The sequence below is a fragment of the Phaseolus vulgaris genome, chromosome 7, assembly GCF_051622355.1.
Source record: "Phaseolus vulgaris cultivar YP4 chromosome 7, ASM5162235v1, whole genome shotgun sequence".
Taxonomy (NCBI): domain Eukaryota; kingdom Viridiplantae; phylum Streptophyta; class Magnoliopsida; order Fabales; family Fabaceae; genus Phaseolus; species Phaseolus vulgaris.
Genome location: NC_143504.1, coordinates 49,924,379 through 49,950,102, shown reverse-complemented (window position 1 = coordinate 49,950,102; position 25,724 = coordinate 49,924,379). Strand labels below are relative to the sequence as shown.

Below are 25,724 nucleotides of genomic sequence, written 5' to 3'. Positions count from 1 at the left end.
TTCATGCACAGAACTAGCTTAGCTGAAGGAGCAGACAACAATGTTTACTAACACATTATAAGTTAACTCAATCTTATTATAAAATTTATTTTATATATTATGAAAGATTTCATTTTAATCAATGTGGGATTCAATATTATATAAATAGAGAGGGGTGTGATCTCTTCGATTTTATAAGCCGGCTGCGCCGAGCCATGAGAAGGAAGCAGATAAATCAAAAGCAGGTCCGTGTCGGTAAAAGGTCAGTACAATCAACGTCTTCGGTGGAGGTCACTTTCTCTTGGGATGCTACGTGCTCCTCACTGCAAAAAAAAAAAAACAGTATAATTAATTTTAAATAAATAAAACAGAATTTATAATATTTCAACAAAAAGCCCTTTTCTTTTCCGCTTCCCCCATCTCACTCCACTTTGTTTTCTCTTCTGCAACTTAATAAGCTGCATTAATCTCTCTATCTGTCTACTCCACTTACAAGAAGAAGATCACGATTCACACGCTTATTCCCATCCAATGCACCCACTTCTGTTATCTCAACACAACCTTGCATGAAAGAAAAAGAAAAAGGGAAATTCCTACCACCATTTTCGGCTAGTTCCATTTTAACACATCTTTCACCTCTCTCTGCGTCAATTGTTTAAACGCTGCCGTTTCTTCGGCTTTTCCAGTTTTGAGAACCAACTCACTTGTGCTACTGGTATGTTCTTCTTCACTCTGAATTTTAGGACTTCGTGTGTGTGCATAAACAAAATTCAATGATTTCACCTTTTTCCCCATTTTCTGTTACGAGTTCAGTAGAGTTGACTCGTTGATCTGCCGCGACTTGACTCGTTCCCCACTTTTTCACTGCATTCTGCGTCGAATCGAACGGCTTCACTGAAACGCTGCCATTTTAGGTGTCGATCTCGGCTTCGGTTATCCCCTCGGGGACAATCATGAGTAAAGCTCCGATTATCGAATTCGAACCCAAGGAACTCAGATTTATATGTGAGTGCATTTTCTAATTCTTCTATTAGTTTGCGCGGCCATGCATGCTAAATCTATTATAACTTGTGTGTTTGTGTGGTTGGTTGAATAATATGCCGTGATTTTTGGCCTCTGTAGTTGAATTGAAGAAGCAAAGTTCTTGCTCGATTCGGTTGACTAATAACACCTTCGACTATGTTGCGTTCAAGGTCTTAACACCTTTCTTTTATCCCTGTTACTTGGGGTTAGGCACGGGGCTGGACGGGGAGATTAATCATTTTGGTATCATTGATGTTCGCAGGTCAAAACGACGTCGCCTAAGAAATATTCGGTGCGTCCAAATGTTGGAGTTCTCATGCCGAAAGCTACTTGTGAATTCATAGGTAAGCCTTCATCTTATGTGTGTTTGTTTGGTATTTTTCCCTTTTGAGACACTTGACTTGTCATTCTATACATTAGTTAATCTCTCTTGAGAATAAGTTTAGCCATTGTGGTGGATTATTTTGGGATAGAGGCCAAATGGCCTGAATTGGGCACGACATAGTTTTCTTTGACCACTTATGTTGCTTCTCAATTTTAAATTGCTGTAATTGCAACCAACAGTGTTTTGGTGAAATTTATTTTTTTAAGGGATACCAGTTTTCCCAAAACAACAAGTGAAGATGAATCCTCAAATATGAAATTAATTTTAGCATCGTAGTTTCTGTCCCCTTCCCCTCCCAAATTCAATTTTTATTGCTTGTATTTGTCATCAAACAGTTACAATGCAAGCCCAAAGGGAAGCACCTGAAGATATGGTGTGCAAGGACAAGTTCTTAATCCAGAGTACAGTAGTTCCTGCCGAAACAACTAGTGACGATGTTACTTCCAGCCTGGTATGGATATTTAATAGTGCGTGATTTCGTACTATGGTAGATTTTATATTGATTTCTATATTTTGACTTATTGTTTGGTAATGGCAGTTTGTTAAAGATGGAAGGAAGTATATAGAAGAGAATAAGCTGAAGGTGACCCTCATCAGCCCACCCAATTCACCTGATCTCTCTCCTATTAATGGCGACTTTGCGAATGGTCTTGATCATGGAAAGGTTCAGATATATAGTAAAGATGAAATCCAATCGCCCGAGCCAATGGTCAGAGTAAACTTCACCCATACTTGGCTCTAAATTATTGTCTTTTCTCTACTTCGTTTTCGAGATATTTCAAATCCCTGAAAAAAGATAATCGAATTTCTTAGCTACATAATTTAAGGGTTTTATTGGTTTTTATTTCTGGATTGTTATTTTCATAATTTGAAAGGTGCATTGTTAGAGTTGCAAATTTTTCATTTTTTTCTTGTGTCACTTTGGAAGCATTCTTTAAGCATGTTATAAAACCTGTTATTATTTTCCGAGAGCTGTTATCTCTGCTGTTTTTGGTAGTCTTGCATGTAAGGATGATCAATTTTACGATTTCAATTCATAAGTGTTGCATAGGTCATTCAAATGTTTTGTTCTGTTCCTTGTGTATGTCAGGTTCTAAAAAATCCAGACATGGTTCATGAGGTATTAAAGCTAGAAGAGGATATGGAGTTGAGGCCAGATTATTATATGGGGCTGGACACTATGAAGGATGCAGAGGAGCCAAATGAAGAAGCACGGTTAAAAGTGTCAAAAGATAAGGAGTTGAACATGGTAAAAGATGTAGAAGAACTAAAACCACAAAAAGGTTTAGAGGTAGAAGTGTCAAAAGATATGGATTTGAACAAAGTAAAGAATGAAGAGGAGCTGAAACCAGAGAAAGCAACTGAGTTGAAAGTGTCTGAAGTTATGGATTTTAACAAAGTAAAGAATGCAGAGGAGCTGAAACCAGAGAAAGCAACAGAGTTGAAAGTGTCTAAAGTTCTGGATTTGAACAAAGTAAAGAATGCAGAGGAGCTGAAACCAGAGAATGCAGCAGGGTTGAAAAAGTTAGAATTTCAGATTTTAAACCCAGTAAATTCTGTAAAGGAACTAAATCCAGAAACAGAGTTAAAAAATCTGGAGTTCAAAACAGTAAACAATATTGAGGAACTGAAGCCAGAAAAAGTTGAAGAGTTAAAAATGACAAAAGATATGGAGTTGAAAGCATTAAAGAATGTTGAGGAACTGAAGCTTGAAAAAGAAGCTGAGTTAAGAGTTTCAAAGAGTATAGAGGAGCTCAAATTAATGAAAGCTATTGAAGAGATGAAGTTAAAGCTTGATGGACTTGAGGCAAAACTAAATGAGGTTTGGCATGCCACCATTCTTTATTGTTGAAACTTTTTATCTGCTTGCATGTGTGACATGCTTCCTAGTAAGTTGCAAGTAGAAGCAAATTTGGTTTATAAATTTTTCTATGACCAGTTGAAGAATTTGATTATTTTTATGCCTTGTCAAGGCACATTTTGGGTTAGTTTTCATTCGAGAGGTTTGAAGCATAAAGTATTCTTTATACCCTTTTCAGTTTACTGAAATATTTATAAGCATACTTGTTTTAAATTATACAGCTTCACCGATTTTTGTGTGATTGTATGCTTGATTGTTATTTACATTACTTTTCCCTTCCTTTCATTTGATTGATCTGAGATCCACTACATTTTGTTTAACAAAATATAAGTTGGAATTAGAAAAACCAAAGGAGACAGCCAGGCTGCTCTTCTAGCGTCTTTTTTAATATACAGGGGTGCAATTTGTGGCATGATTAGGGTCACAAAATAGTACAACTGTATTAGCTGACTTTTACATTCTTCTATATACTTAATTCTTTGAAAATGTCTTTTTTTGTTGTTGCAAATAGCAATGAATCAATTGATCCTATGGGTTTCTTCATTAAAACGGGCCGGAAGTAATAGTGAGTCTTGAGATAACATTGTTTCTTATTGCTTGTTTCTTATTTACTATGCAGTCTGGACTAACAATATCAAAGTTAACAGAGGAGAGGAGACTCAGCAATTATGAGACAAAAATCTTGCAAGAAAAACTAGTAAGCTTGGGGGTTTCTTGAGAAAGTATCAATCAGTATTGTAAATTAGATATTGTCTGTTACTTTAGAATTATTGCCCATGTACATATGAAAATTTTCAATTTTATTCCGTTTCTTCTCTTAGGGTCAATAGATTTCATTTCTTATGGTGGGTTTATTCTTTTTGTAGGGAGATCTTATTAATAAAGGTCCAAGAAAAGTTCAAGTCGGATTCCCACTTCTATATGTCTGTATGGTGGCGCTTATCGGTGTCTTCTTGGGATACCGTTTGCACTCGTAATACTTGGCTGATTAACCGAATTTTTGAATAGCAGAAGTTTAGGCATAAATCCACCTTATAAATGTTACAGTAGGGGGTCTGTATACTTGACGGTCAGTGATATTCGATCTGATCTCTGTAGTCTATAGTCTATATAGTTTGTAATCATGTACGTCTCCCCATTTGTATATGCAAAGTTACCCAGGTGTACAAGTACAAATAATGAGATATGGCTGTCTGGTTTGGTAGATAGATGGATGACTTGTGTGGATAGTAGAAAACTGAGTGTTTCAGATTCTTCACCTCTTTCTTTATCTTCACGTTCATCCATGTTTTCTAGGCGGCTATGGCAATTGGCCTCAGTGAATACCAGCCGTGATAGAACATCCAGTTTCAATGTTCAAAAAATTATTAATAATGGCCTTATTTAGAGTGGAATGCTTTTAGTCCAAACAACATTGTTTATCCTCCCAATGTCATAACGTTTTTATTTCTGCACTTAAATCTATAATATTATAATTGAAATCTCGCAAGTCATACTGTTTTAAACCTACGAATAACTAAAAGAAAATAAAAAGGTTATAATCCCAATTATACACCCTCATTTTATCAGACTTTTCGGTTCCTTATCTCTAATTTTCTAAAGTAACAAACAGTTGCTTTATTTTAATTTTTCCATGATTTTTAAAGTAGATTCTTACTGCCCATCCAAACACGTTAGGTTTAAGTGATTTTCTCGTTAGTCTCGCTTCCATCCTTCAGTCCCACAATGAATCACGCAATACGAGCCTACGGTTTTTTTATGTTTAGCATGCCATACATTTTCTTTTTTATGCTTTGGCATACATTACTTTAAGGGCATTGCATTTTACGCTTCCATGAGACGATGAAATAACAAATCTATTCCTCAAAAAATGCATTTCGAATTATACATTTCAACATGTATTTATTGTACATTTTAATATGTATTTCTGATCCCAAAAATACCTTTAAGAATGTGCAATATATTCTGTACAATCTGATAGTATATTTTAGAACGTATTTTTGAATTTAAAATATAAGTTCTGAAATGTATTTTCAGATAAAAAATATATTTTAGAATAAATAATTTAGAATATATATTTTTTAAAGAATAAAATTGAAAATATAATTTTTATGAAATAGGGAGGAAAAAGTAGTAGTAGCTTATTCGAATAGCAATTTTCTCTATATATGGTTGGTACCCACGTGAAAATCATCTTGGGGTGGAACATGTGCACGAATATCTACGGTTCCCATCTGCCCATTTTCCTAAATAAGCCCGTTTTTCTTTCTGTTTTTTTCCTCAGCAGCATACCACACTCCGCCAACCTCTTTTCCTCGCCAAATGACTACCACCACCAGCGCCCCGGTAATTATTTTCTTTTGCTTCCTTTCTTTAAGCAAAAATAAAGCAATGTTGGACAAAACTGCCCCATACACATTCTCTCAAACAAAATGAAATCAATTTTTTTTATTTATAAATTAAATTTCTTAATGAATGAACTAATTTTGTACAATTTATTTCTTTTTAACACTTTCAAAATCCGCATTTAATATACTTATAAACTAATTTCACCTAATAAAAATGTCAATTTCATCTTTTTTCTCTTATAAAGGTAGTTGGAATAAGATTTACCATTTATCTCAAAATGTGAAAATTATATTCTAACATGGTGGCCAAATCCAGTTCCAGTGGGACAGAAGAAACTCAACACTGATATGTGGTTCAACAACAGCAGAGTCAGTGGAAGAAATGGTGTTTGAGATGGAGAAGGCAAAAGAACTGGGTGCTGACTTAGTAGAGGCTCGGTTGGATTTGTTGAAGGACTTCCACCCTACTCATCATCTTCCATTTCTGATCAAAAACCGTCATTTGCCCATTATAATCAGCTATAGGTTAATTATAACTTGAGCATTTTGATTTGATTAATGGTAGGTTATAACTGATGCATGGTTTGTTTCAGACCAATATGGGAAGGAGGAGAGTATAAGGGTGATGAAACCATGCGACAAGAAGCTCTACGTCTAGCCATTCATTTGGAATGTGAGTTCGTTGAAGTTGAGCTAAAGGTAATTTAATTAGCTACTGTACTCTTTACCTACCATGCAAAACACAATTAATTCAACAGCACTGTGAAAAATGATGCTACCTAAAAACAATTCTTCATTTAAGTTTCATTTATTTTACATCATACCACTATTTCAACGATATGCATTTTATTATTAAATACTATGTACTCATATAATTTTAGGGAGTTTATACAGTCTTCAAACTTCAAATTTGTAAATAAATAGCTCGCAACTTTAATATTTGATGGAAAAAACGCATGCGGAAGTAACACACATAATCACGAATCAACTGCAGAAAATAAACAACACAGAATTTAACTGCAACTTACACTAATTACAAGTACAATGATTTTTTAAATAAAAATTATAAAGAAAACACAATGATTAAGTCTATTCACTAAACATGATGTCTAGTTAGCTCAATTCAATTGATCTGGTTTCATACTCAACAATATTATTGTGGTGTACTTTTGTTTTTTACCATCGTCATTTCTTTTTTAATAATAAAAACACACTATTCTTTCACTAAATAAAGGAATGCAAGTAATATTAAGTTGAAGATAACTACATATACTTTTATTTGCATCTTTTTTTTATCTTCATCTTGCTAATAATTATAGAATTAAATTTGATGAAATATAAATGAGAATATAATTCGTCAAATAGTATTTTTTATATTTTTAATTAGTATTTATTAAAACAAATTATATTTAATTATCTGAGTTTCATACCAAAAAAAAAACGTTCTACATTAAATATCACTACTTTCTAATTTTTTTTATCATATTATATTATTTATTATTACGTTGAATAAAGTTTGTTGTTTACTGAACATTACTTTTATCATTGATTTAAAATTATTTTGGATTTATATTCAATTTTTTTAAAAATATGACTTTGAAATTGGTACCAAATTAATTTATAAACATCTAAATTATTATTTTTTTATAAAAAATATTGATTAAATTTCCAATCTGATTATTAGATTTAAGTAATTAAGAATTAAAATTAATTTAAAAAATATAAATTTGAATTTAGTTCCAGTACAAAGTGTTTGGATATATATATAATAGAGTTGAAAAGTTATGAATATTTTGTGATCCTTGGAAGGAGCTCTACATTTATTGTTTGTAGGTGTGTTTGTGTATTGAAGGTAGCAGATGAGTTCTACAATCGCATTGGATGGAAGAAAGCAGAGAGTGTGAAGATCATTGTCTCTTCACACAACTTGGAAAATACTCCATCAATGGAGGAAATTGGTAACCTTGCTGCTACAATTCAAGCTTCCGGCGCAGATATAGTGAAGATTTCTACAACTGCCTTAGACATCACGGATTCTGCACGTCTTCTCCAACTCCTTCTTCACTCTCAAGTAACCTTTCAATTTACCACTGCTCATATATTCACTTCTCATGGGTCTCTATCACAAGTATATCATATCAACATAGATCAAAATTATGATTAAATTTAACATTCACCATCTTCACTTTGACTCTTAACAAATCCAAGGTTATGAAGATAATCACCAATTATACCCTCTCAAGCCTTATTTAAAGATCATACAAGGCCTCCTCTAACTTGTAAACCTTGTCCCTTAACTTCAAATCTTTCTGTTTGTTTCACAAATGTATCCTCCTACAAATAATCATTTAAAAATGAAAATGTGACATCTACAAGATAAATTTTCCATCCTTTTTGCAACCAAAGTAAGCAACATTTTGAACATTCACAAATGTTTCCGAAAAATTTACCCCAAACACTTAAGTATATATTTTTATTACTAATCTCGCCTTGTATTTATTTATAGAACTATATAAGTTCATCTTACTGTTATGGAATATTTGTATCCAGGACTATCTACCATCTCCCATGTATAATATTGTAGGAAATTTTTTTATGAAATTGAAAGTTTTCATTGTTTTTTTGTTCTTTCACAACCATGGTATTCTAATTTGAGATACTTCCAAATGGCTTATTTGGAGACCTCATGTTAATAATTATTGTAAATATTACTTTTGACACTACAGGAAAAAAATTAACTTAAGTCTTTCTTGTTTTCATCTCTTTTTAAGTCTTCATCCGAACTAGGGGGGTTTTCTGATAGCCTAAAAAATATCACAATCATCTTCTATTACTTTCCATAGATCTAATGCTTCAAAAGTGGGTTCACTAATTGTGTGTAATATATCTTTTGTTCTTTCTCAACAATATCTCAAGATATCAGTTTAGAAGATACTAATTTCTAGTATTTTGTTTATTAAAACAGAGAAAATTATGAGGAACATAAACTAAGAAGTTATTAATAATTTATTGAAAGACTTTTATAAGCTAACACTCAAAATGTAAACAACTTAACGAATTTCCTATAAAATATGAAACAAAATATATGACTCCAATAGTTAAGTGTTCAACATTTATTTCAATTATAAGATTTACACGTATATGGATTTATTTGAAATTTCACACATATTTCAATATCTATCCTTAGGTTAAATTAACCATTAAATTATGAATTATTTGAGAATTTTTAAATAAGTTTCTTTACTTTTAAAAGTTATAGATGAAATTCAAAATATCTACAAACTTTAATAGAATTCTACATCAGGTATTCAATTACAAATGATTCAATATGTTTGAAAAAAAAAACTAAAGGTTGAGCAAAACGCATGAATGTATATCTGATATTTTGTTAATGACAAACCAAATATACACACTCGAAAGTTTAGAATTCTGATAGCAAGTTTTTTGAATGTGATAACAAGTTTTTTGAGTTGAGAAACTTTATGAGAAATTCATAAGCAGTTCAGGTGTTTGCTAGTTAATTTATTCATGAAAAAAAAAGTGTAAGATTTTCTGTTAAAAGTAAAAGAAAAAAGTGTATCATTTAATCTTATGACACTGTTTTGAATCTTTCTATTTAACATTCTTGATTCTATATTACTACTATTAGATAAAAAAAAATTTAGCTGAGTCTCAGATAATCCACAGTGTAGAGATTTCGCCTTAAGAATAAAAACATTACTGAAAAGTGAGTTCATCCTTTCTTTCTTTATACTACAGATCTGTAAATCACATGCTGAGTTTAATTACGTGAATAACTGCAGGTCCCAATGATTGGAATTGCAATTGGTGAGAAGGGGATTTTGTCACGGATACTCTGCGCAAAATTTGGAGGATTTCTCACGTTTGGTTCAATTGAGGATGGTGCTGTATCAGTTCCTGGGCAACCAACTATCAAAGAATTGTTGGATTTGTACAATTTTAGACACATTGGTGTTGACACCAAAGTACACGGTGTTATTGGAAATCCTACTAGTCATAGCAAAAGTCCTCATCTTTATAATGCAGCTTTCGAGTCTGTGGGATTTGATGGAGTTTACTTGCCTTTCTTGGTCGATAACGTCTCAGATTTTCTCAACACTTACTCATCCCTTGATTTTGTGGGATACAGGTATCATGATATCCTCCAAGATTCTTCTATTCTGTAACATATAGTTGAATAAAGGCATTCCCATTTTTCTATACTTTAGCCATTAGTGTTATTGACTTATAAGTTTATTCTTAATGTACTTTAGAACACAAGTAAATGATCTATACAAAGCTTATTTAATGGTGTCATGTGGTCACAAAAATTTAGCTGGACAGCACTTTTGTATGTGTGAAAAAGGGCCATGTAATGGTTATGTCAAAATTATGGTTTCAATATCACGATTGCTAGTAATTCTTAGTTCTTTAACAAAAACAGTTACACGATTCCTCACAAGGTGGATGGACTTAGATGTTGTGATGAGGTTGATCCTATTGCTAAGGTATTTACTCTTAGGCCTTAAAAAACTTCTGTCACATTTTTTCTATCATTTAAACTTAATCAAATCATTTTATCAGGCAATAGGAGCTATTAGCTGCATGATTAAGAGGCCAAGTGATGGGAAACTAATAGGTTATAATATTGATTATCTTGGGGCCATTGCAGCTATTGAGGAACGACTACATGGTTTCTACATATGTTTCTGTATTTTCTTTGCAGATATTGAGGAAGGACTATACAAGGCTTTGGTTTATTTATAGGCTTTTTGTTACAATTGTTTGCAGATTCAAACGGAAGATCCATGTCTGGTTCACCGTTATATGGTAAACTGTTTGTGGTTATAGGAGCTGGTGGGGCAGGAAAGGCACTAGCTTACGGTGGAAAACAAAAGGGTGCAAGAATAGTTGTTGCAAATCGTACATATGGTGAGAAAGTGTTGTTGGTTTAGTTTCATAGTTCATTCATTGTGATGAATGAAAATGAGGAGCATAATATATTTTTTTTCTCTTTGTTATCAGCCAAAGCCAAAGAGCTTGCCAGCAGAGTGGGAGGAAAGGCTATTACTTTGTCTGAATTAGAGAACTTCCACCCAGAACAAGGCATGATTCTGGCAAATGCTACATCTGTTGGAATGAAACCAAAAAATCACGAGTCACTCGTACCAAAGGTTTTGTGTTACTTTTGCATATTCTGATATTACTCTAAAAAGTTACACTAACGATAGTTTCTGAGAAGTTGGCTCTAAAAAGAACTGTGATTTTAAATTATAAACTTCATGCCACATGTTGTTTCAATGTTTTAACAGGAAGCCTTGAAACACTATTCCTTGGTATTTGATGCTGTTTACACACCAAAATTGACAAGGCTCCTTCAAGAAGCACGAGAAGTTGGTGCTGCCATCGTCTATGGTACAGAAATGTTCATCAATCAAGCATTCGTGCAGTTTGAAAGGTTCACAAAGTTGCCAGGTTAGACAAGAACGAAAAAATAGTACAGCAATAACTAATGATCCGTTTTTATATTCTTTTTTGTCCCACACCTCCACCTTTTACATGAATCCACTTTTTCTGTTACAGCACCAAAGCAACTCATGAGGGATGTGCTGGCAAGAAATACCTAATAAGATACATCAACATAAGGTATAATGAGGTATATGAGAGGACTATAATCAACATAAGGTATATTTTATTGGTATAATAGACTTTCATCTAATTTGTTTTTAGAATTCTTTATAAATAGGTATAATATACTTATGTATCGTTTTTGTTAACATATGGGTTTTGGTCTAATTCCCCCATATTTTTGTATTTTTTTTAATAATACTTTTTTCATGTGATGACAGATGATTGTTGTTACTTGAGGTGTCAATCTAGCTGAGATGTCAAGTTGCATAATGATACATAACATAAAAGTTTTTTTATAAAAAAAGGACTTATAATCTATTTTTAACCTTCATTCGCTTCTAATGTGGTGGAACTTTTGGTCATACGATAAAACTGTATAAATTTAAGCAATTTGATTGGTTTCCTTCAAATGTATTAATTTAGATTCTAATGTAATGCCAATAGCAAAAAAAATTACTAGTCTATTAAAATTTAGGTATAATTACCTTATTCGTCCCTACATTTAGGATCAATATTTAATTTAGTATGGTGATTTAAAAAAAAATCAATTTGGTCCCTATGGTCACTATGTTTTTAAAATGTATCCAAATTGGTCATTTTTGTTAAGTCGCACCTTACGGCATCAAGTGTTGCTTATGTGGTAGAGAGAAGTAGGATTAGGTGTTCTTTGGGAGTTAGGATTTTTTAATTGCTAGTTAGACAACATCACGCAAGCTTTGCTTGTTCCTTCCATACGCAGCCAAGACCCCCTTCTTCCAGTGGACAGAAAACTTAATCCCCCGCTACCAACTCTTTTCTGGATCACTGGGCAACTCATATATGTGATGAACATTTCCTTGAAATTGAAATGAAAGCATCTAAAATATGAGTAAGAAATAAATTACTGATTTTCCAAGTTAGATCCTTCAACAAGTCGGAGAGAGAGAATGCCTTCTACCCACTAGCTCTAATTCTTTCACAATTTAGAGAGAGATGCTACACCTGTCCTTGTATATGTTCGCACCCCCTATTTGAATAAGGCATTCGAGTAAGACTAGCGTCTCCTTCTTTCCCAATATATGCTCCACAATTGCTTGCTTCCTATCTTCCAAAATTTTAGCAACAACCATACTTTTTTTCAAGATTTATAGCAATTAGAGCCTCTATCATGCACAAATGTTCCTTCACTTTCATCATCATCAGCACCCAAATTCTGCAAATCATCTGTATAATTTGGTTCTAAACCTTTTATGGGATTACTGACATGTAATTCAAAAACTCACTGCTTGCAATTAAAAAAATCTTAACCCCCAATTGTAATTCCAATAATCCTAACCCCCAATTGATTTTTCACTAAAGTAATTTCTCAATCCACGCAACTTGAAACCTCACACCTCACAAAACACCAAATCCCATTTCTCTCTGCCACATAAGCAGCACTTGACACCGTAAGGTGCGACTGAACAAAAATGACCAATTTGGATACATTTTAATAAACATAGGGACCAAATTGATTTTTTTTAAAATTACAGTATTAAATTGAATATTGACCCTAAATGTAGGGACGAAATAAGGTAATTATACATAAAATTTAATACTTTCTTTTTTTCTAATCTTAAATATATTTATTATATGTGAAATGAGTTTGTCTATGCATGTCACCCATAGCAAACCATAACTCATTTTTTTAGTTAACTATAATTTAATCGTTCCTATCAAACTATCAGTATAAAAATTATAAAATATAATTATTAATTAATGATATTGTTCTTGTATAAATAGAGACAATCTCCTTACTTGCCTAATAATTTTTGTTTCTTATGTGATGTTCTCCTCACGTTGTTGACGGTCTCCTTCGATACAGAACACGACGATATTCTCCTTGCGATGTTGAACGGGGGTATGCATATGTGAAAGGTACTTCGAAGTTCAAGTCAATTCTCATGAATAGTTGAGAGTAATAAATGTTATTAAAAATATACTTCTACCTTATCATTACCAACCTATTTATAGAGCTATATTGGGCATTCGCATGGATGGGTATGGATTAGTACGGATGGGAGTTAACCTTGTATTAGTCTAACACTAAGTACGTTTTTAACTATGGATTAATCTTGTTCTTAATCAACAAGTTCTTGAGATATGTTCGACGGTATTTTTGAGATCGTTATGTAATCTTTTCAGCCTTTTATGGTGAAGATGATCTTATTTGTGTAAAGTACACTACCAACACAAACTCAAAAAACTTTGCTTGAGAGTCTTTTTTGCAAGAAAATTTTTACAAATGTTCTTTGGCGGGTGTTGAGATGGACTTAGTTGGGTCTTAGTTATCTCCCTAGCACCCCAAGCTCGAAGGGTATTCCTTGTAGAGTCTAAAAGGTTCTTAGTGCATGTTGGTTGGGGACTTGAAACGACATCTCTCGTGATCTATGTTTGAAATGGTTGTATCCATCATATGTGGATAGATCTGACGGTTGGTGAAAGGATGTGCCTTTTAGGCCACCTTCCTTTCCAACTTCTATAAATAGGGGTGAGTCCTTGTGTTGGAACGGTGCAATTCCATTGACAATGTATGTCATGGTCTAGAAGGGGTTCCGCACGAGTTCTTTTATATGTTCACATATCTTCACATTCGTTTCCTTTTGATGAGTTCACTATGGGTTTTCTTCGGGTCTTAAATGTTGCTCCTACCCAATTACATCCTAATTCACGAGCTTCATTGCAAGATTTTTACTTGTTGTTTGAGTTGGTTAAACTAAAGTCTTCCCTTTAGGTTTTTCTATATTATTATATGCCCGACCAACTGACCAAGTTGGTTGGTTGTCACTTATCAGCCAATCATGAATGTGTCTTTTTGCACTCTATATGTCTTCATATAAAATTTGAAGGGAGAATTTCTTAAATTCATAGTGGAGCCTTTAAGTCGACACTTTTTTTTATGATGGGATAAAATCAAAGTTCCCTTTTTATTGGAATTGGAATCCCATTCAGTATCGTAATTAGGCGAGGTTGATGATGACCTCCCTAAGACATTGAGGTTTTAAACTTGTTGCTGAGGAGATTACCCATGTGAAAGATCCTTGTCATTTATCTTTTCCCCCAATGATAGGTGGATTTTACTAGTATGTATAGTCTTTATTTGATTTATTTGCTTATACTATTGATGTTAATTTTACTTAATGCTTTTATGTATTTTAGGTGTTATGACTCACGTCACTCATAATTTCAAGCAAGTCTTAAAACAACTTCAATAGCAATGTGGCAAAGTTGGTGACAAGGTTTTGAAAAAGGGACTCACCTTCCCGATGATGGTTATCATTCCTTCAACGGGTTTGGCTGTCGACCAATTGCCTCTTCGCCGACAAGAAGAATCATAAGAGAGAGATAAACCCTTTGAGTCGCCATGGAAGTCTCTTAAAAATTTAGGCCATCGTCGTATGATGTCGGGACAAGTGTTGCCCCTAACTCCTCCGGAGAAACTTGCAAATTTCTAAAAGTGTTAATATTGCCCTAACCTCTATCGAGAAGGAAGTCATGACCACGACTTCAATGGAAAAACTGCTTGCAACTTGTCTGGAGATGCAAAGTAGAGCTTTTTTGCTTACAGAGTAAACGAGGTCGAGGCTTCCATGTCCTCTACTATCGAAGTAAAGAAACTGTAAGAGGTCGGCAAAGAAATGAAACTATTGACAAGAGATCAACAATGTCTTTTTCTCACGTGAAGCCTACATGGTCAGTGTACTACTTGAAATGCAAATAACTGGAAATGACAAACATCGCTTAAGAGTTGAGGTAAAAAACAATTTAAATACATTTTTCTTCTTTAGTCCTCTAAGATGTGTTTTAAGAATAAGACTATGATCAATTTATGAACTCCAAAATGAAGAGTACCTCAAAAACGATGATTGATCCTAATGATATTATATCAATATATATGAGATCAGAAGAAAATCATTCTTAAATAATTATTAGTCAATAAATAGATCAAATTGTGCTTCTTAAATAATTATTAGTCAATAAATAGATCAAATTGTGCTTATATAAATGAAAAAAACATTGAATTAAGTTGACTTTGTGGATTACTACTTCCAGTTTATTTAGATTATTATTTTTCTTATAAATGAGATATTATTTTTTTTATCAAATCATCATTGTTAATTTTCAATCATTATTATATTTAGATTGGATATGTTTATTATTACTAGTTTAAATATGATTAAGTTAGGACCATATCAAAGAATTAAAACTCGTATTTTTCATCATTTAAATAAGTAATTAACTTAAAAAATATCCCAATTGAATTTAAATAAGCATATTAAAACTGTTTTATTCTAAAAGGTGTTTTTATTGTGGGCTTAAATATATAAACAAAAGTTTAAGAAGAACACTAAACCAAATTCTTACAATAATCATATACCATTTAAAAAATCACTTCGGTTGCGTTTATTATTTGAATTTGATTTTATTTGAAACACATATTTAAACTTTTTTTTTACTCATTTTTTTTATTTAATATCTTTCTCATTTAAGTGTTTTCTAATATTGGGTATTCAGTAAATATTTTCTAAAAAGATAAAAATAAAGAACTTATAATTTTTGGTATTTACAAAAATTACAAGTCAAGTTTATATATTGTTTGAATACTTGAGATAACATGAGTCAATTGTTTTGAAAGTCTCAACTCTATTATAATTTTATCTTAAAAATTTAAAGGAGAAAAATATATTTAACTTATTAAGGTGAGAAGATGGAGAATACAAACATATATTATTTAAATTTAAATTTAAATTTATTCAGATAAAAGAAATATGTTGTTTGAATCATTAATAATCCTTAAAAATTTGTGCTTGTTTAAATTTTATAAAAAATATACCCCATTTATTAAATAAATAAATAAAATATTTTTTTGTTATGTTTCATCTCACGAGAATTCCCATCTTCCCTGTGTCTGATTTAGAGTTTTCACTTTCCCTCTGGTTTTGATTTCCACTCCCGCGTTAAAGTGCCCTTTCTTTACATCTGTCTGTCGTTTTGATATAGGGTTTTACATTTCCTTTTCCTTTGCCAACATGTCCATATCTGTTTATTGACTCGTTACAGAATCAACACCTTACAGAACGAAGCATTGTTATGCTCACCATTCACGCTTCCTCGATTTTGATTCATATTTAGTATTCGAAACCAGGTGCCATTTTTATTTAACTCTTATCTGCGCAGTTTTCTGTTTCATAATCGACATATTGCGTGCATATCTTGTTTAAACACTGTATGAAATGTGGGTAGATAGGTTTAACTTTACCGTGTTAGGGTTGTTTGTGTCAACCAGGCGAAAATCACTGTGCTTCTTGTGGATTGTGAATTGGTAAAATTACACACATTGTACTTTCTACTTACAGTGAGATTAGCAGAAATTTGGGTGGTTGGATTTTGATTTGAATTCTGCCATGGAGTGCAACAAGGATGAGGCTTTGAGGGCTAGAAAAATTGCTGAAGCTAGAATGCAAAGAGGTGAATTTCAAGAGGCTCTCAAGTTTGCTACCAAGGCCAAAAACCTTTATCCTGATGTGGGAAGCATTAGCCACGTTCTTGCGATTTGTGAGGTTCACAATGCTGCAAAGAGGAAACTCTCTCCCTCTGACATGGACTGGTATGCGATTCTTCAGATTGAGAGATTGGCGGATGAAACAGCCATAAAGAAACAGTACAGAAGGCTTGCACTCCTACTTCATCCTGATAAGAATAAGTTTTCTGGTGCAGAAACTGCTTTCAAATTGGTTGGGCAAGCCAATGGGGTTTTGAGTGACCAAGCAAAACGTTCTTTGTATGACAAGAAGTTTGCAGTCTCGGTGAGTTGCCCTGTGCCGAAATCCACCGATTCTAAGAAGAAACCTGGACAGAAGACATTCTGGACATGTTGCCAACATTGTAATACTAAGTACCAGTTCTGCATGCCATTTGTAAATGCAACCATACGCTGTAAGCAGTGTTTGAAATCCTTTAAAGCTTGTGCTATTCCTTTGGTAAATATCCAGAAGGAGTCTCCAACGCATGGTCCCCCAAAACCTGCCTCTGAAAGTACTGGTAGCAAACCCCCTGGTGGAGGAGAACATGCTAGTACGTTTATGAAAAAATGTTCTTCTGGCGTTGGTGGTCATTCTGAAGGTGCTCCTGCATCCACAGGTGCGGAGTCACAAACATCTAAAAATGTTGGAAGTAAAAGAGTTAGGCAGTCAGCACCAGATTCTGGAGAAAGTTTCAAAGCTGGTAAATGGTTATGAGATGAAAGATGCTTATGTTCGAGAAGATGATATTGATCCTTCAAGACTTGATGCAGGGAGTTCTTGTAGACAAAAGCAGCAGCATGTTTGATGCGTGGAAACTTCTGAAGGTGACGATTTTGAAGTCACTTCCAAGGGTAAAAGTTTTTTTATAATTGCCAGACAATTTTCATTGTTCTAAATTGGATACATCATTTGGTATTACAATTCACTAAGCAAAGAAAATAGTTTGGATAAACTTGTCTGACTTACCAATACTGTCTAACTTCTCTGATATATACTTCTTCAGTAAAGATCATCAAAATTAGTTAAATTTATGTATATATTGATTGAATGATTAGTGACAAATGAACCAAATTATCTTAGCCTTTTAGAGCATTAAGATTTATGAAGATATTTTGAGAGGAACTTAGTTGTGTTTGTTTCCATGTATTATTGTGTTTGTTTAAGTGGTTTTGATAGTATGAGGAGAGGGTGTGACCCTTTTTTTCATTTCTCACACAAATAAAAATATTTGTGTTGATTGCATGTAGGATTCCTTCATTTTATTCAAGTATTGTTGTGCATTCATTTTATTATTATAATATACAAGATGTAAAATTAAATATTACATAAATTTATTTAACAATTTTAAAAATATTTAATTATACTATTAATCACTTGATCCAAATAAATGTGACATCTTCTCATTTGTGTAAATCTTGCCACCTCCGGATCCAAACAAATGTGACAATCTCCTTTCCATATAGGGATGACAATGCGAGGTAGGCTCACTAGTATAGCCTGATTAGGCTTGCCTTCCAGTCTGCACGAGCTAATAGTGAGTCAGATTGATTCGTATAAATAAAAAAATAATTATATTATATTTTTTGCAAAAAAAAAAATCATATCACACTCATTTATTATTGCATTGTGATCTTTTTTTATTTTATCTTTTAAAAAATGAATTTAATGTACTACAAAATGTAGTGTTTTATTTTAATCATCTAAAGGAGTTAATATTAAGAGTGAGAATTGATCTAATTTTAAGTAAAGTCTTAAATTTATAAGTTGCTAATAAAAAAATAATATAAATAAGATTTTAATAAGATACTCTTTAAAAAATTAGTCATCTTTATTCAAATATTTTGTACCAAAACTTTGATAGGATATTTTTATACATTTACATATATATAAAGGGAAAATAAATGTAAAATAAAATTACTTTTAATCAAACATTCTAATAATTCTCATACTTGAATTCATATTTTATCTTAATTGAATGAACTGAAACATAAATAAAATTTTAAATTTTTAGCAGAAGAAATAAGTTTTTTTATAATTAATAAAATTTTATTTTTTTAAAAAAATATTTTTTTTATATGAACTACTTCTTATACGGGGTAGGACAGTAAAAGGAGTTTATATTTCTTACGCGAGTCAGGTCAACCCGACCTCTATTTTGTAAGTAAAATGTGAGGAAAAAACAATGCTAACATAACAAAAAAATTGAGTTTACATTGTGGATTATATTTTCAGTTTTTTTTTATTATCTTATTGAGTAGTAATTGTTTATCGTTATATATAATACTTATTATTGTTTATTCATGATATGATATTTTCAACGTTTTAATAACTAGCCAACTTTTATAAACAATTCATGTTAATTTAATTGAACTAAAAAGTGAAAGTAAATATGTTGAAAACAATATTGGATTGTGTGCTTATATTTAGAAAGAAACGTAAAAAAAAAGGCAAAACTGAAAATTTATTTGTGTTTGCTGGTTAGGATAACCTGCTAACTCACACAAAACATATTGGTTCAATTGTTGCGTTTTCTGGATCGAAATTAATTGAATTTGTTCAAACCTAATCACCATTGATTCAAGTAACAGATTCTTATTTTTAATATGCAAACATGGCGATTCAACTCATTTACATTATATTCTTTAAAAAACATTACTTATATGATTTGCACATATATTTTTTTACTTTGGGATTTTAATAAGTTATTCAAATTTGACTTTCTTTAACCATGGTAATCATAACTAGTTTCAAGTTATATAGAGAGAGAGACACGTATATACATATATATGTTTTTGAACTTAATTATTTTTTCTAAAGGAGTAAAAATGACAGAATGAATAGTAAACTGAACAATTCATAAGTATTTCAACCTATCCACCATTTCTTTTTAACAAAAAAAAAAAAAAAAATTGTTGGTAAATAATAGAAAATAAGTTGTAAATAAAATATAATTTTAGTTCCAATATTTAAAATAAGTATTAAGAATTATCCATGCTCATTAACATAAATGCTAATGATATATGTTAATGTTGATATACGTTAATGTTTCGATTTGAAGTTTATTGAGATAATATATCTATGATCAATTATGATATTTGATGTATTGTCCGTTTTTGAGTTTTGTCACAATTTTATTTTTAAAAGACATTTCGGTAGATTGAAGAAAGAAAAAGTATATAAATTGTCATTGATTTCACTCTAAATAGTGTGAGATTATATTAGCGGTACTGAAACAAAATTGCAAGTATTATTTTCAATAACTTAAATACAAAATATTTTGAAAACGTGTGATAGTCACCTTTCATATAGATTTCTAAAAATAGTCTAAAGAATATTTTTTTTATAACACGAACCAAACATGAGAAGATCATATTCTTATATACTCACGTTTCTAAAAATAATTTTATAAGATTTAAAACAAACACACAATATTCGTCAATTCCGCTTTAGAGTTTTTGAAAGATGTATTAAAAATAATACAATTAAAATTTTGAATTTCATGCAAAACATAATAATATTTGATTTTCTAATATATTATTTTGTCTCAAATTAATTACTCATTTATAAAATCCTGTTCTTAAATCTAACCAAAATCAAAATTTCACATTAATTAAAAACATTAGTTAATTTTTTAATTTATAAAAATAAAAATTAATACGTTTTAAAAACTATATTCGATCATATTTATATGGCGTTTTTTCATATTTAAATAAATATATTTTTAAATAATATCATTATAGTTAGAGTTTTGATAGTTGAAATTTACTTATGTTTATATTTAAGTTCACTGACAGTATTTTTTCTTATATTTGTGTTAAAGGGAGTATTAATTACGGATATTCTTAGGGGTAAAAAAAAGTAATGCATCTGTTTTACAATATAAAAATTAATTTATAGTTTTATTTAAATCCTCCGATAATTATTGCAATTGTAGTATTTTTTTTATTAAAAGAACTGGTGCTCTCAAATTTCAATAACAGAATATTTTTTATTCCTCAATTAATTAATCTAATTTTGATAAAAAAACACACACATATATATATATACATATATTATACACATATATATTCTTTTAAGGATGTTATTTAATAAAAATAATTCATTTTGATTTAAATATAAAATTACTTAATTTACAAATATTAGTTAAGAATAGTACTTTCAAACACATTTATTGAAATGGTATTCATATTTAAACAGAATGGTGTTTTGCTTTAAAGAATAATAAATAGGGTTCAATTAATTAGAATCTATACCAAACAGAGTGTTAAAAAATATTAATTATAGCATTAAAGCTAATAAAATAGAACACTGAAAAAGTAATAAATACTATTAATTGTCCCCTGTTCTATATTCTATAGGAAACTCTTGTTTTGAGTAAAATAAAAAGAAAATGTAAATGAAAAATGTGTTTGTTTATTTAAAGAGAAAATTACATTAAGACAAAATTAATTTCAAAAATAATAAATTAATTAATTAAACCAAAACTATCCTTATATTTATTATGAAAAAATACAACGATTTTTTTTTTTCATTTTTTTCTTTTTCCTAACTGTTTATAAATACAATTTTATAACTATAACTATATTTTCCTCTGTGGTGTACATAAATTATTACAATCTTATTTTAAGTTATAATTTTTAAACTAAAATAACTATTTATAATAAAAAAATTATCTACACAATAAATAAAAACTACTACAAATAATCTATAACATTAATAAATGAGATTTTTTTTATTAATAGAAATTCTTACAATTTTATCCTTTGAGTATTGTTTTTAAACTAAAATAACTACTTTTAATAAAAAAAATTCTACCTACACAAAAATTATAAACATGATTGGTAATATAAGTGTAGGATAATTACTACTTACCAATAGTTTTTATTAATATAATAATAATATTTTTTAAAATTTATATTTTTATTATATTAGTTAATGCAAAGCCCTATTTGTATATCCATTTATTTTTTAATATTTTTAAAATTTATTGTGTCTCCATCATTATATTTATTTAAGGTAAATTTACAAATTTTGTACACGTGACGGTGTATTACTATGAATATATAATTTTTTTTTAATGAGGTATATTATTTTATTTATTTACTAATATACAAAGAGGATAAATATATAAAGAAATATTACAACATTAAAAATATATAAATACAATATAGATGTATATTATACTGCATTTATTTATATTTATACACATATAGATGTAATTATATATATATATATATATATAAAGTAATATATATTATTATTATTAAAAACCTTGTAATTTATTTACTCAGGTATCAGATGTGTTTGTAAGTGATGTTAACTTGAAAACTTTTATTTAAAAAAAAAACTTTCTAATTTATTATATATTAGTTCAATAAAATAATAACTATCATAATTCTTTAGTGTAATATTTATAACAGTAGAAATATAATAATTTTTAGTGTATGCAATTCATGAGAATTTTACTTTTGTTAGTGTCTTTTAAAACTAAATTAGCTATCTATTAAAAAAACTAGTTATAATAAATATATAAAAAATATTTATTTTATAATTGTTTTCTATAAATATATATTTTTATTTTAATAATTATGATAATTTTTTTTTAAAAGTAGTTATTATGCAAAGGTTTGTTGGGTGAAATAATTGACGTTGTTACGAATTTAAACACAAGAAAATATCATTTTCCACTTATTAGCAACAAAATATATATTTTTCACTTTATTTTCTTTTCTTAACTGTTTATAAAAAATATATATATTAATTTATAAAGCTAATATAATCTATTGTGATTTAACTTTTCCATTCTATTTTATGTAAAGTTTTGTTGGGGAAATAATTGATGTTTTATGAATTTAATTTTCAAATACACCAAAATCACATGTTCCCTCTCACTCATTTAGCATTTTTGTCTTCCCTCCATTGACTTTAAATTTTTTTGTTCCACCTTGGCTCCCGCTTTCAAGCGCCATCTCTTTGTTTTTATCTCTCTATGTTTCGCAGTGATTCATTTCAATTCCATTTGGGATCTCTTCATTTTAGGGTTTCTCGTTTCTCTTGGAACCAACAACTAAGCTTCCGTTCCCCCAACTTCCACAAATTTAGATGCTTCTTCTCATTTGAATATTGTTTGTTTACTATTCCGAACCAGGTTGGTACCTTTTGTCTTAACTTTTAATTGTCGAATGCATAATTTAAATCCTTTTGTGCTCCTGCGTGTACATATACTATGTTTTGCTTAAGTGAAATGCTCGTAGTTAGGTTTAATTTCATCGCATTAGGTTTATTTTGTGTTGATCAGGTGAGAATATTGTGCTGCTTGGGTATTGGGAATAGGTATAATTACAGAAATTGGCGTTTCTACGATTTGGTTGGTGTGAGGTTTAGAGAAATAAGGGTGGTTGGATTTTGATTTGAATTCCTCCATGGAGTGCAACAAAGAAGAGGCTGTGAGGGCTAGGCAAATGGCCGAAGCTAGAATGCAAAGAGGTGAATTTGTGGAGGCTCTCAGGTTTGCTACTAAGGCTAAAAAACTGTATGCTGATGTTGAAAACATTACTCAGATTCTTACTGTCTGCGAGGTTCACAATGCTGCGCATAAAAAGGTGTCTGCCACTGACATGGACTGGTATGCGTTACTTCAGATTGAAAGATTGGCTGATGAAGCAGTCATTAAGAAACAGTACAGGAGGCTTGCACTGCTACTTCACCCTGATAAGAACAAGTATGCTGGTGCAGAAGCTGCTTTCAAGTTGATTGGGCAAGCCAATGGGGTCTTGAGTGACCAAGCAAAACGTTCTTCGTATGACAGCCAGTATGGAATCTCTGTGAGAGCAGCTGCGCCGAAATCCACTAGAAAACGTAATGCAAAAAAAGGTCAGAAGAATTCTGAATCACACCATAACTCAGATGGGAACGTGTTCACTGCAAAACATGATGAAAATGCAACAAATGTTCAGAATAATTCTTATCCGAACACCGCCGGTCCCAACAGCCAAGCTGGACCGATGACATTCTGGACATCTTGCCGACATTGTAACTTTACGTTCCAGTACTCCATGCAATATGTGAATGCAAACTTATTGTGTCTGCAGTGTTTGAAGCCATTTAAAGCTCGTGTTATAAATTTTGGTGTCCCATCTTCAACGTTTACTTCAGTAAATATGCAGAACGAGGGTCCAATTCCTGGTCCCCCAAAACCAGATTCAGCAAGCACTGGTCAGAAACACTTTGGTAGAGAACGTACTGCCAGGTTTGTGCCGTCAGATACTACATCTATGAAAAAATGTGATGCAAGAGTTGGTGCTCATAGTGAAAAGGGTAAAGATGGCTCTGTTCCTGCATCCAAAGTCATGGAGTCACAATCCTCTAAAAATGTTGGAAGTAAGAGAGTAAGGCAGTCAGCACCAGATTCGGGAGAAAGCTCCAAAGCTGGAAATAGTGATGAGATGAGAGATGCCAATGCTCCAGAACATGATCTTGACCATTCAAAAGTTGGTGCAAGGAGATCTACAAGGAAAAAACAGCATGTTTCATATACGGAAACCTCTGAAGATGACGATCTTAAAATTCCTTCCAAAGCGTCACAAACAAATGAACCACTTAATGCGGATGACGTTGAGAATAAGAATGTGCCCACAAGTAATGGATCGTCCAACAGCGACAATCCAGCTACTTCAGCTGCTGGTGTGGCTGATCAGAACACAGAGAAGGTATCCGAGTCAAAAGAGTATAACTGCTCTTCATTGAATTCAAATGTTCCTTCTAGTCCAAAGATCCTTCCTTGTTTTGACGCAGAATTCAATGATTTCGAAATGGATAAGGAGGAGGATCGCTTTGCTGCTAAACAAATTTGGGCAATATATGATACCGATGATGCGATGCCAAGATTTTATGCTATAGTCAGGAAAGTGATTTCCCCTTTCAAGTTGCACATTACTTGGTTGGAGGCTGATCCAGATGGCGAAGACGAGCTTGATTGGCAAGAAGCAAATTTGCCTATTGCCTGCGGTAAGTTCAGACTCGGTAATTCTCAGAAAACTACAGATCGTACTATGTTCTCTCATCAGGTGCGGTACATAAAAGAAACTGGCAAACGGTCTTATCTGGCATATCCCAATAAAGGAGAAACTTGGGCAATTTTCAGAGATTGGGATATCAAATGGAGTTCTAATCCAAAGAAACATTTGGAGTATGACTATGAATATGTGGAGATCGTATCAGATTTTTCTGAAAACGTGGGCATCGCTGTTGCTTCTCTGGACAAAGTGAAAGGATTTGCAAGCCTCTTTCAGAAAACTTGCGAGAATGGAGTGGACGTTTTTTACGTCCGGCCTAATGAGCTTTATAGGTTCTCGCATCAAATTCCTTCTTTTAAGATGTCTGGTAATGAGAGGGAGGGTGTTCCAAGAGGATCTTTTGAATTTGATCCTGCTTCCCTGCCTTCTAATCTTTTTGAAGTTGGTGATTCGGGTAAATTTAAAGATGAATAGCTGAAACACCAGAGCAGTGGTTGATGAGAGTAATGTTGCTTGAAAAGGTTCCCCTGTCCTTGTAAGTTCGTCAAGGGGACAATAAAAGGACGGATAATAATCAAGAAATGTAAAATGGTACCGCTGCATGTTAGGCTAACGAGGGCAGGGAAAACATCAGTGTCATGAAGAAATTGAAGGACAGATGATTTCTTCATTTTGTTTTTATTTAACCTAGAAATGTTTTCCCCTCTATCTGTTTGTTACTCAGCCTTTTCTGATTCTGCATGGCAATTTCTTCATTTGCCTTGTTACCATGGGTACCACCTAGGACCCAAGTTCATATTTTTCTCCGCTTATCTTTGGAATCAAATCAACTTTTAGCTATATTATTGACTAAAAGAGTTTTATTTTATGGTGGTTCTTAGATACATTTATTCATGTTTGCCCCCAAAATGTCATTGTTTTCAGTTAAAAAAATAATAA

General features: G+C 31.6%; 2 protein-coding genes and 2 non-coding genes across 5 annotated transcripts; all 4 read left to right on the top strand.

The window, feature by feature from the left end:
- Positions 1 to 201: 201 nt before the first annotated feature.
- On the top strand, positions 202 to 4,506 carry LOC137829871 (uncharacterized). 2 transcript variants are annotated; one of them, XM_068636845.2, is made up of 9 exons: positions 202 to 694; positions 793 to 984; positions 1,102 to 1,172; positions 1,265 to 1,346; positions 1,723 to 1,838; positions 1,926 to 2,096; positions 2,478 to 3,209; positions 3,868 to 3,945; positions 4,115 to 4,506. In XM_068636845.2, the coding sequence occupies exons 2-9, from the start codon at positions 933 to 935 to the stop codon at positions 4,223 to 4,225; spliced, it is 1,413 nt and encodes a 470-aa protein (XP_068492946.1). In that variant the 5' UTR covers positions 202 to 694; positions 793 to 932; the 3' UTR covers positions 4,226 to 4,506. The 2 variants fall into 2 exon arrangements, with proteins under 2 accessions (XP_068492946.1, XP_068492947.1); XM_068636846.2 differs by having other exon boundaries at positions 356 to 694; positions 894 to 984.
- Positions 4,507 to 5,457: 951 nt separating this feature from the next.
- Positions 5,458 to 11,397, top strand: LOC137828160 (bifunctional 3-dehydroquinate dehydratase/shikimate dehydrogenase, chloroplastic). Its single transcript, XM_068634617.2, has 11 exons — positions 5,458 to 5,594; positions 5,913 to 6,121; positions 6,190 to 6,295; positions 7,449 to 7,667; positions 9,400 to 9,746; positions 10,041 to 10,104; positions 10,181 to 10,289; positions 10,388 to 10,528; positions 10,622 to 10,770; positions 10,909 to 11,071; positions 11,180 to 11,397. Exons 1-11 carry the CDS (start codon positions 5,571 to 5,573, stop codon positions 11,221 to 11,223), a joined length of 1,575 nt encoding a protein of 524 aa, XP_068490718.1. The 5' UTR covers positions 5,458 to 5,570; the 3' UTR covers positions 11,224 to 11,397.
- A 4,854-nt stretch (positions 11,398 to 16,251) lies between these two features.
- On the top strand, positions 16,252 to 17,722 carry LOC137829869 (uncharacterized). The gene is made up of 2 exons (XR_016523533.1): positions 16,252 to 16,391; positions 16,533 to 17,722. It is a non-coding gene; the product is annotated as an uncharacterized LOC137829869 (transcript).
- A 5,068-nt stretch (positions 17,723 to 22,790) lies between these two features.
- Positions 22,791 to 25,410, top strand: LOC137829868 (uncharacterized). The gene is made up of 2 exons (XR_016523532.1): positions 22,791 to 22,918; positions 23,069 to 25,410. It is a non-coding gene; the product is annotated as an uncharacterized LOC137829868 (transcript).
- The last annotated feature ends 314 nt before the right edge of the window (positions 25,411 to 25,724 follow it).

What these genes read in the sequence shown, in the direction of transcription:
- LOC137829871 (XM_068636845.2), top strand. Translation starts at nt 933, where the DNA reads ATGAGTAAAGCTCCGATTATCGAATTCGAACCCAAGGAACTCAGATTT. An exon ending in TCGACTATGTTGCGTTCAAG is followed by an intron (nt 1,173 to 1,264) that starts GTCTTAACACCT and finishes TGATGTTCGCAG; the next exon opens with GTCAAAACGACGTCGCCTAA. An exon ending in TCCAATCGCCCGAGCCAATG is followed by an intron (nt 2,097 to 2,477) that starts GTCAGAGTAAAC and finishes TGTGTATGTCAG; the next exon opens with GTTCTAAAAAATCCAGACAT.
- LOC137828160 (XM_068634617.2), top strand. Translation starts at nt 5,571, where the DNA reads ATGACTACCACCACCAGCGCCCCG. An exon ending in CTTGATTTTGTGGGATACAG is followed by an intron (nt 9,747 to 10,040) that starts GTATCATGATAT and finishes TAACAAAAACAG; the next exon opens with TTACACGATTCCTCACAAGG. An exon ending in AGGTTGATCCTATTGCTAAG is followed by an intron (nt 10,105 to 10,180) that starts GTATTTACTCTT and finishes TCATTTTATCAG; the next exon opens with GCAATAGGAGCTATTAGCTG.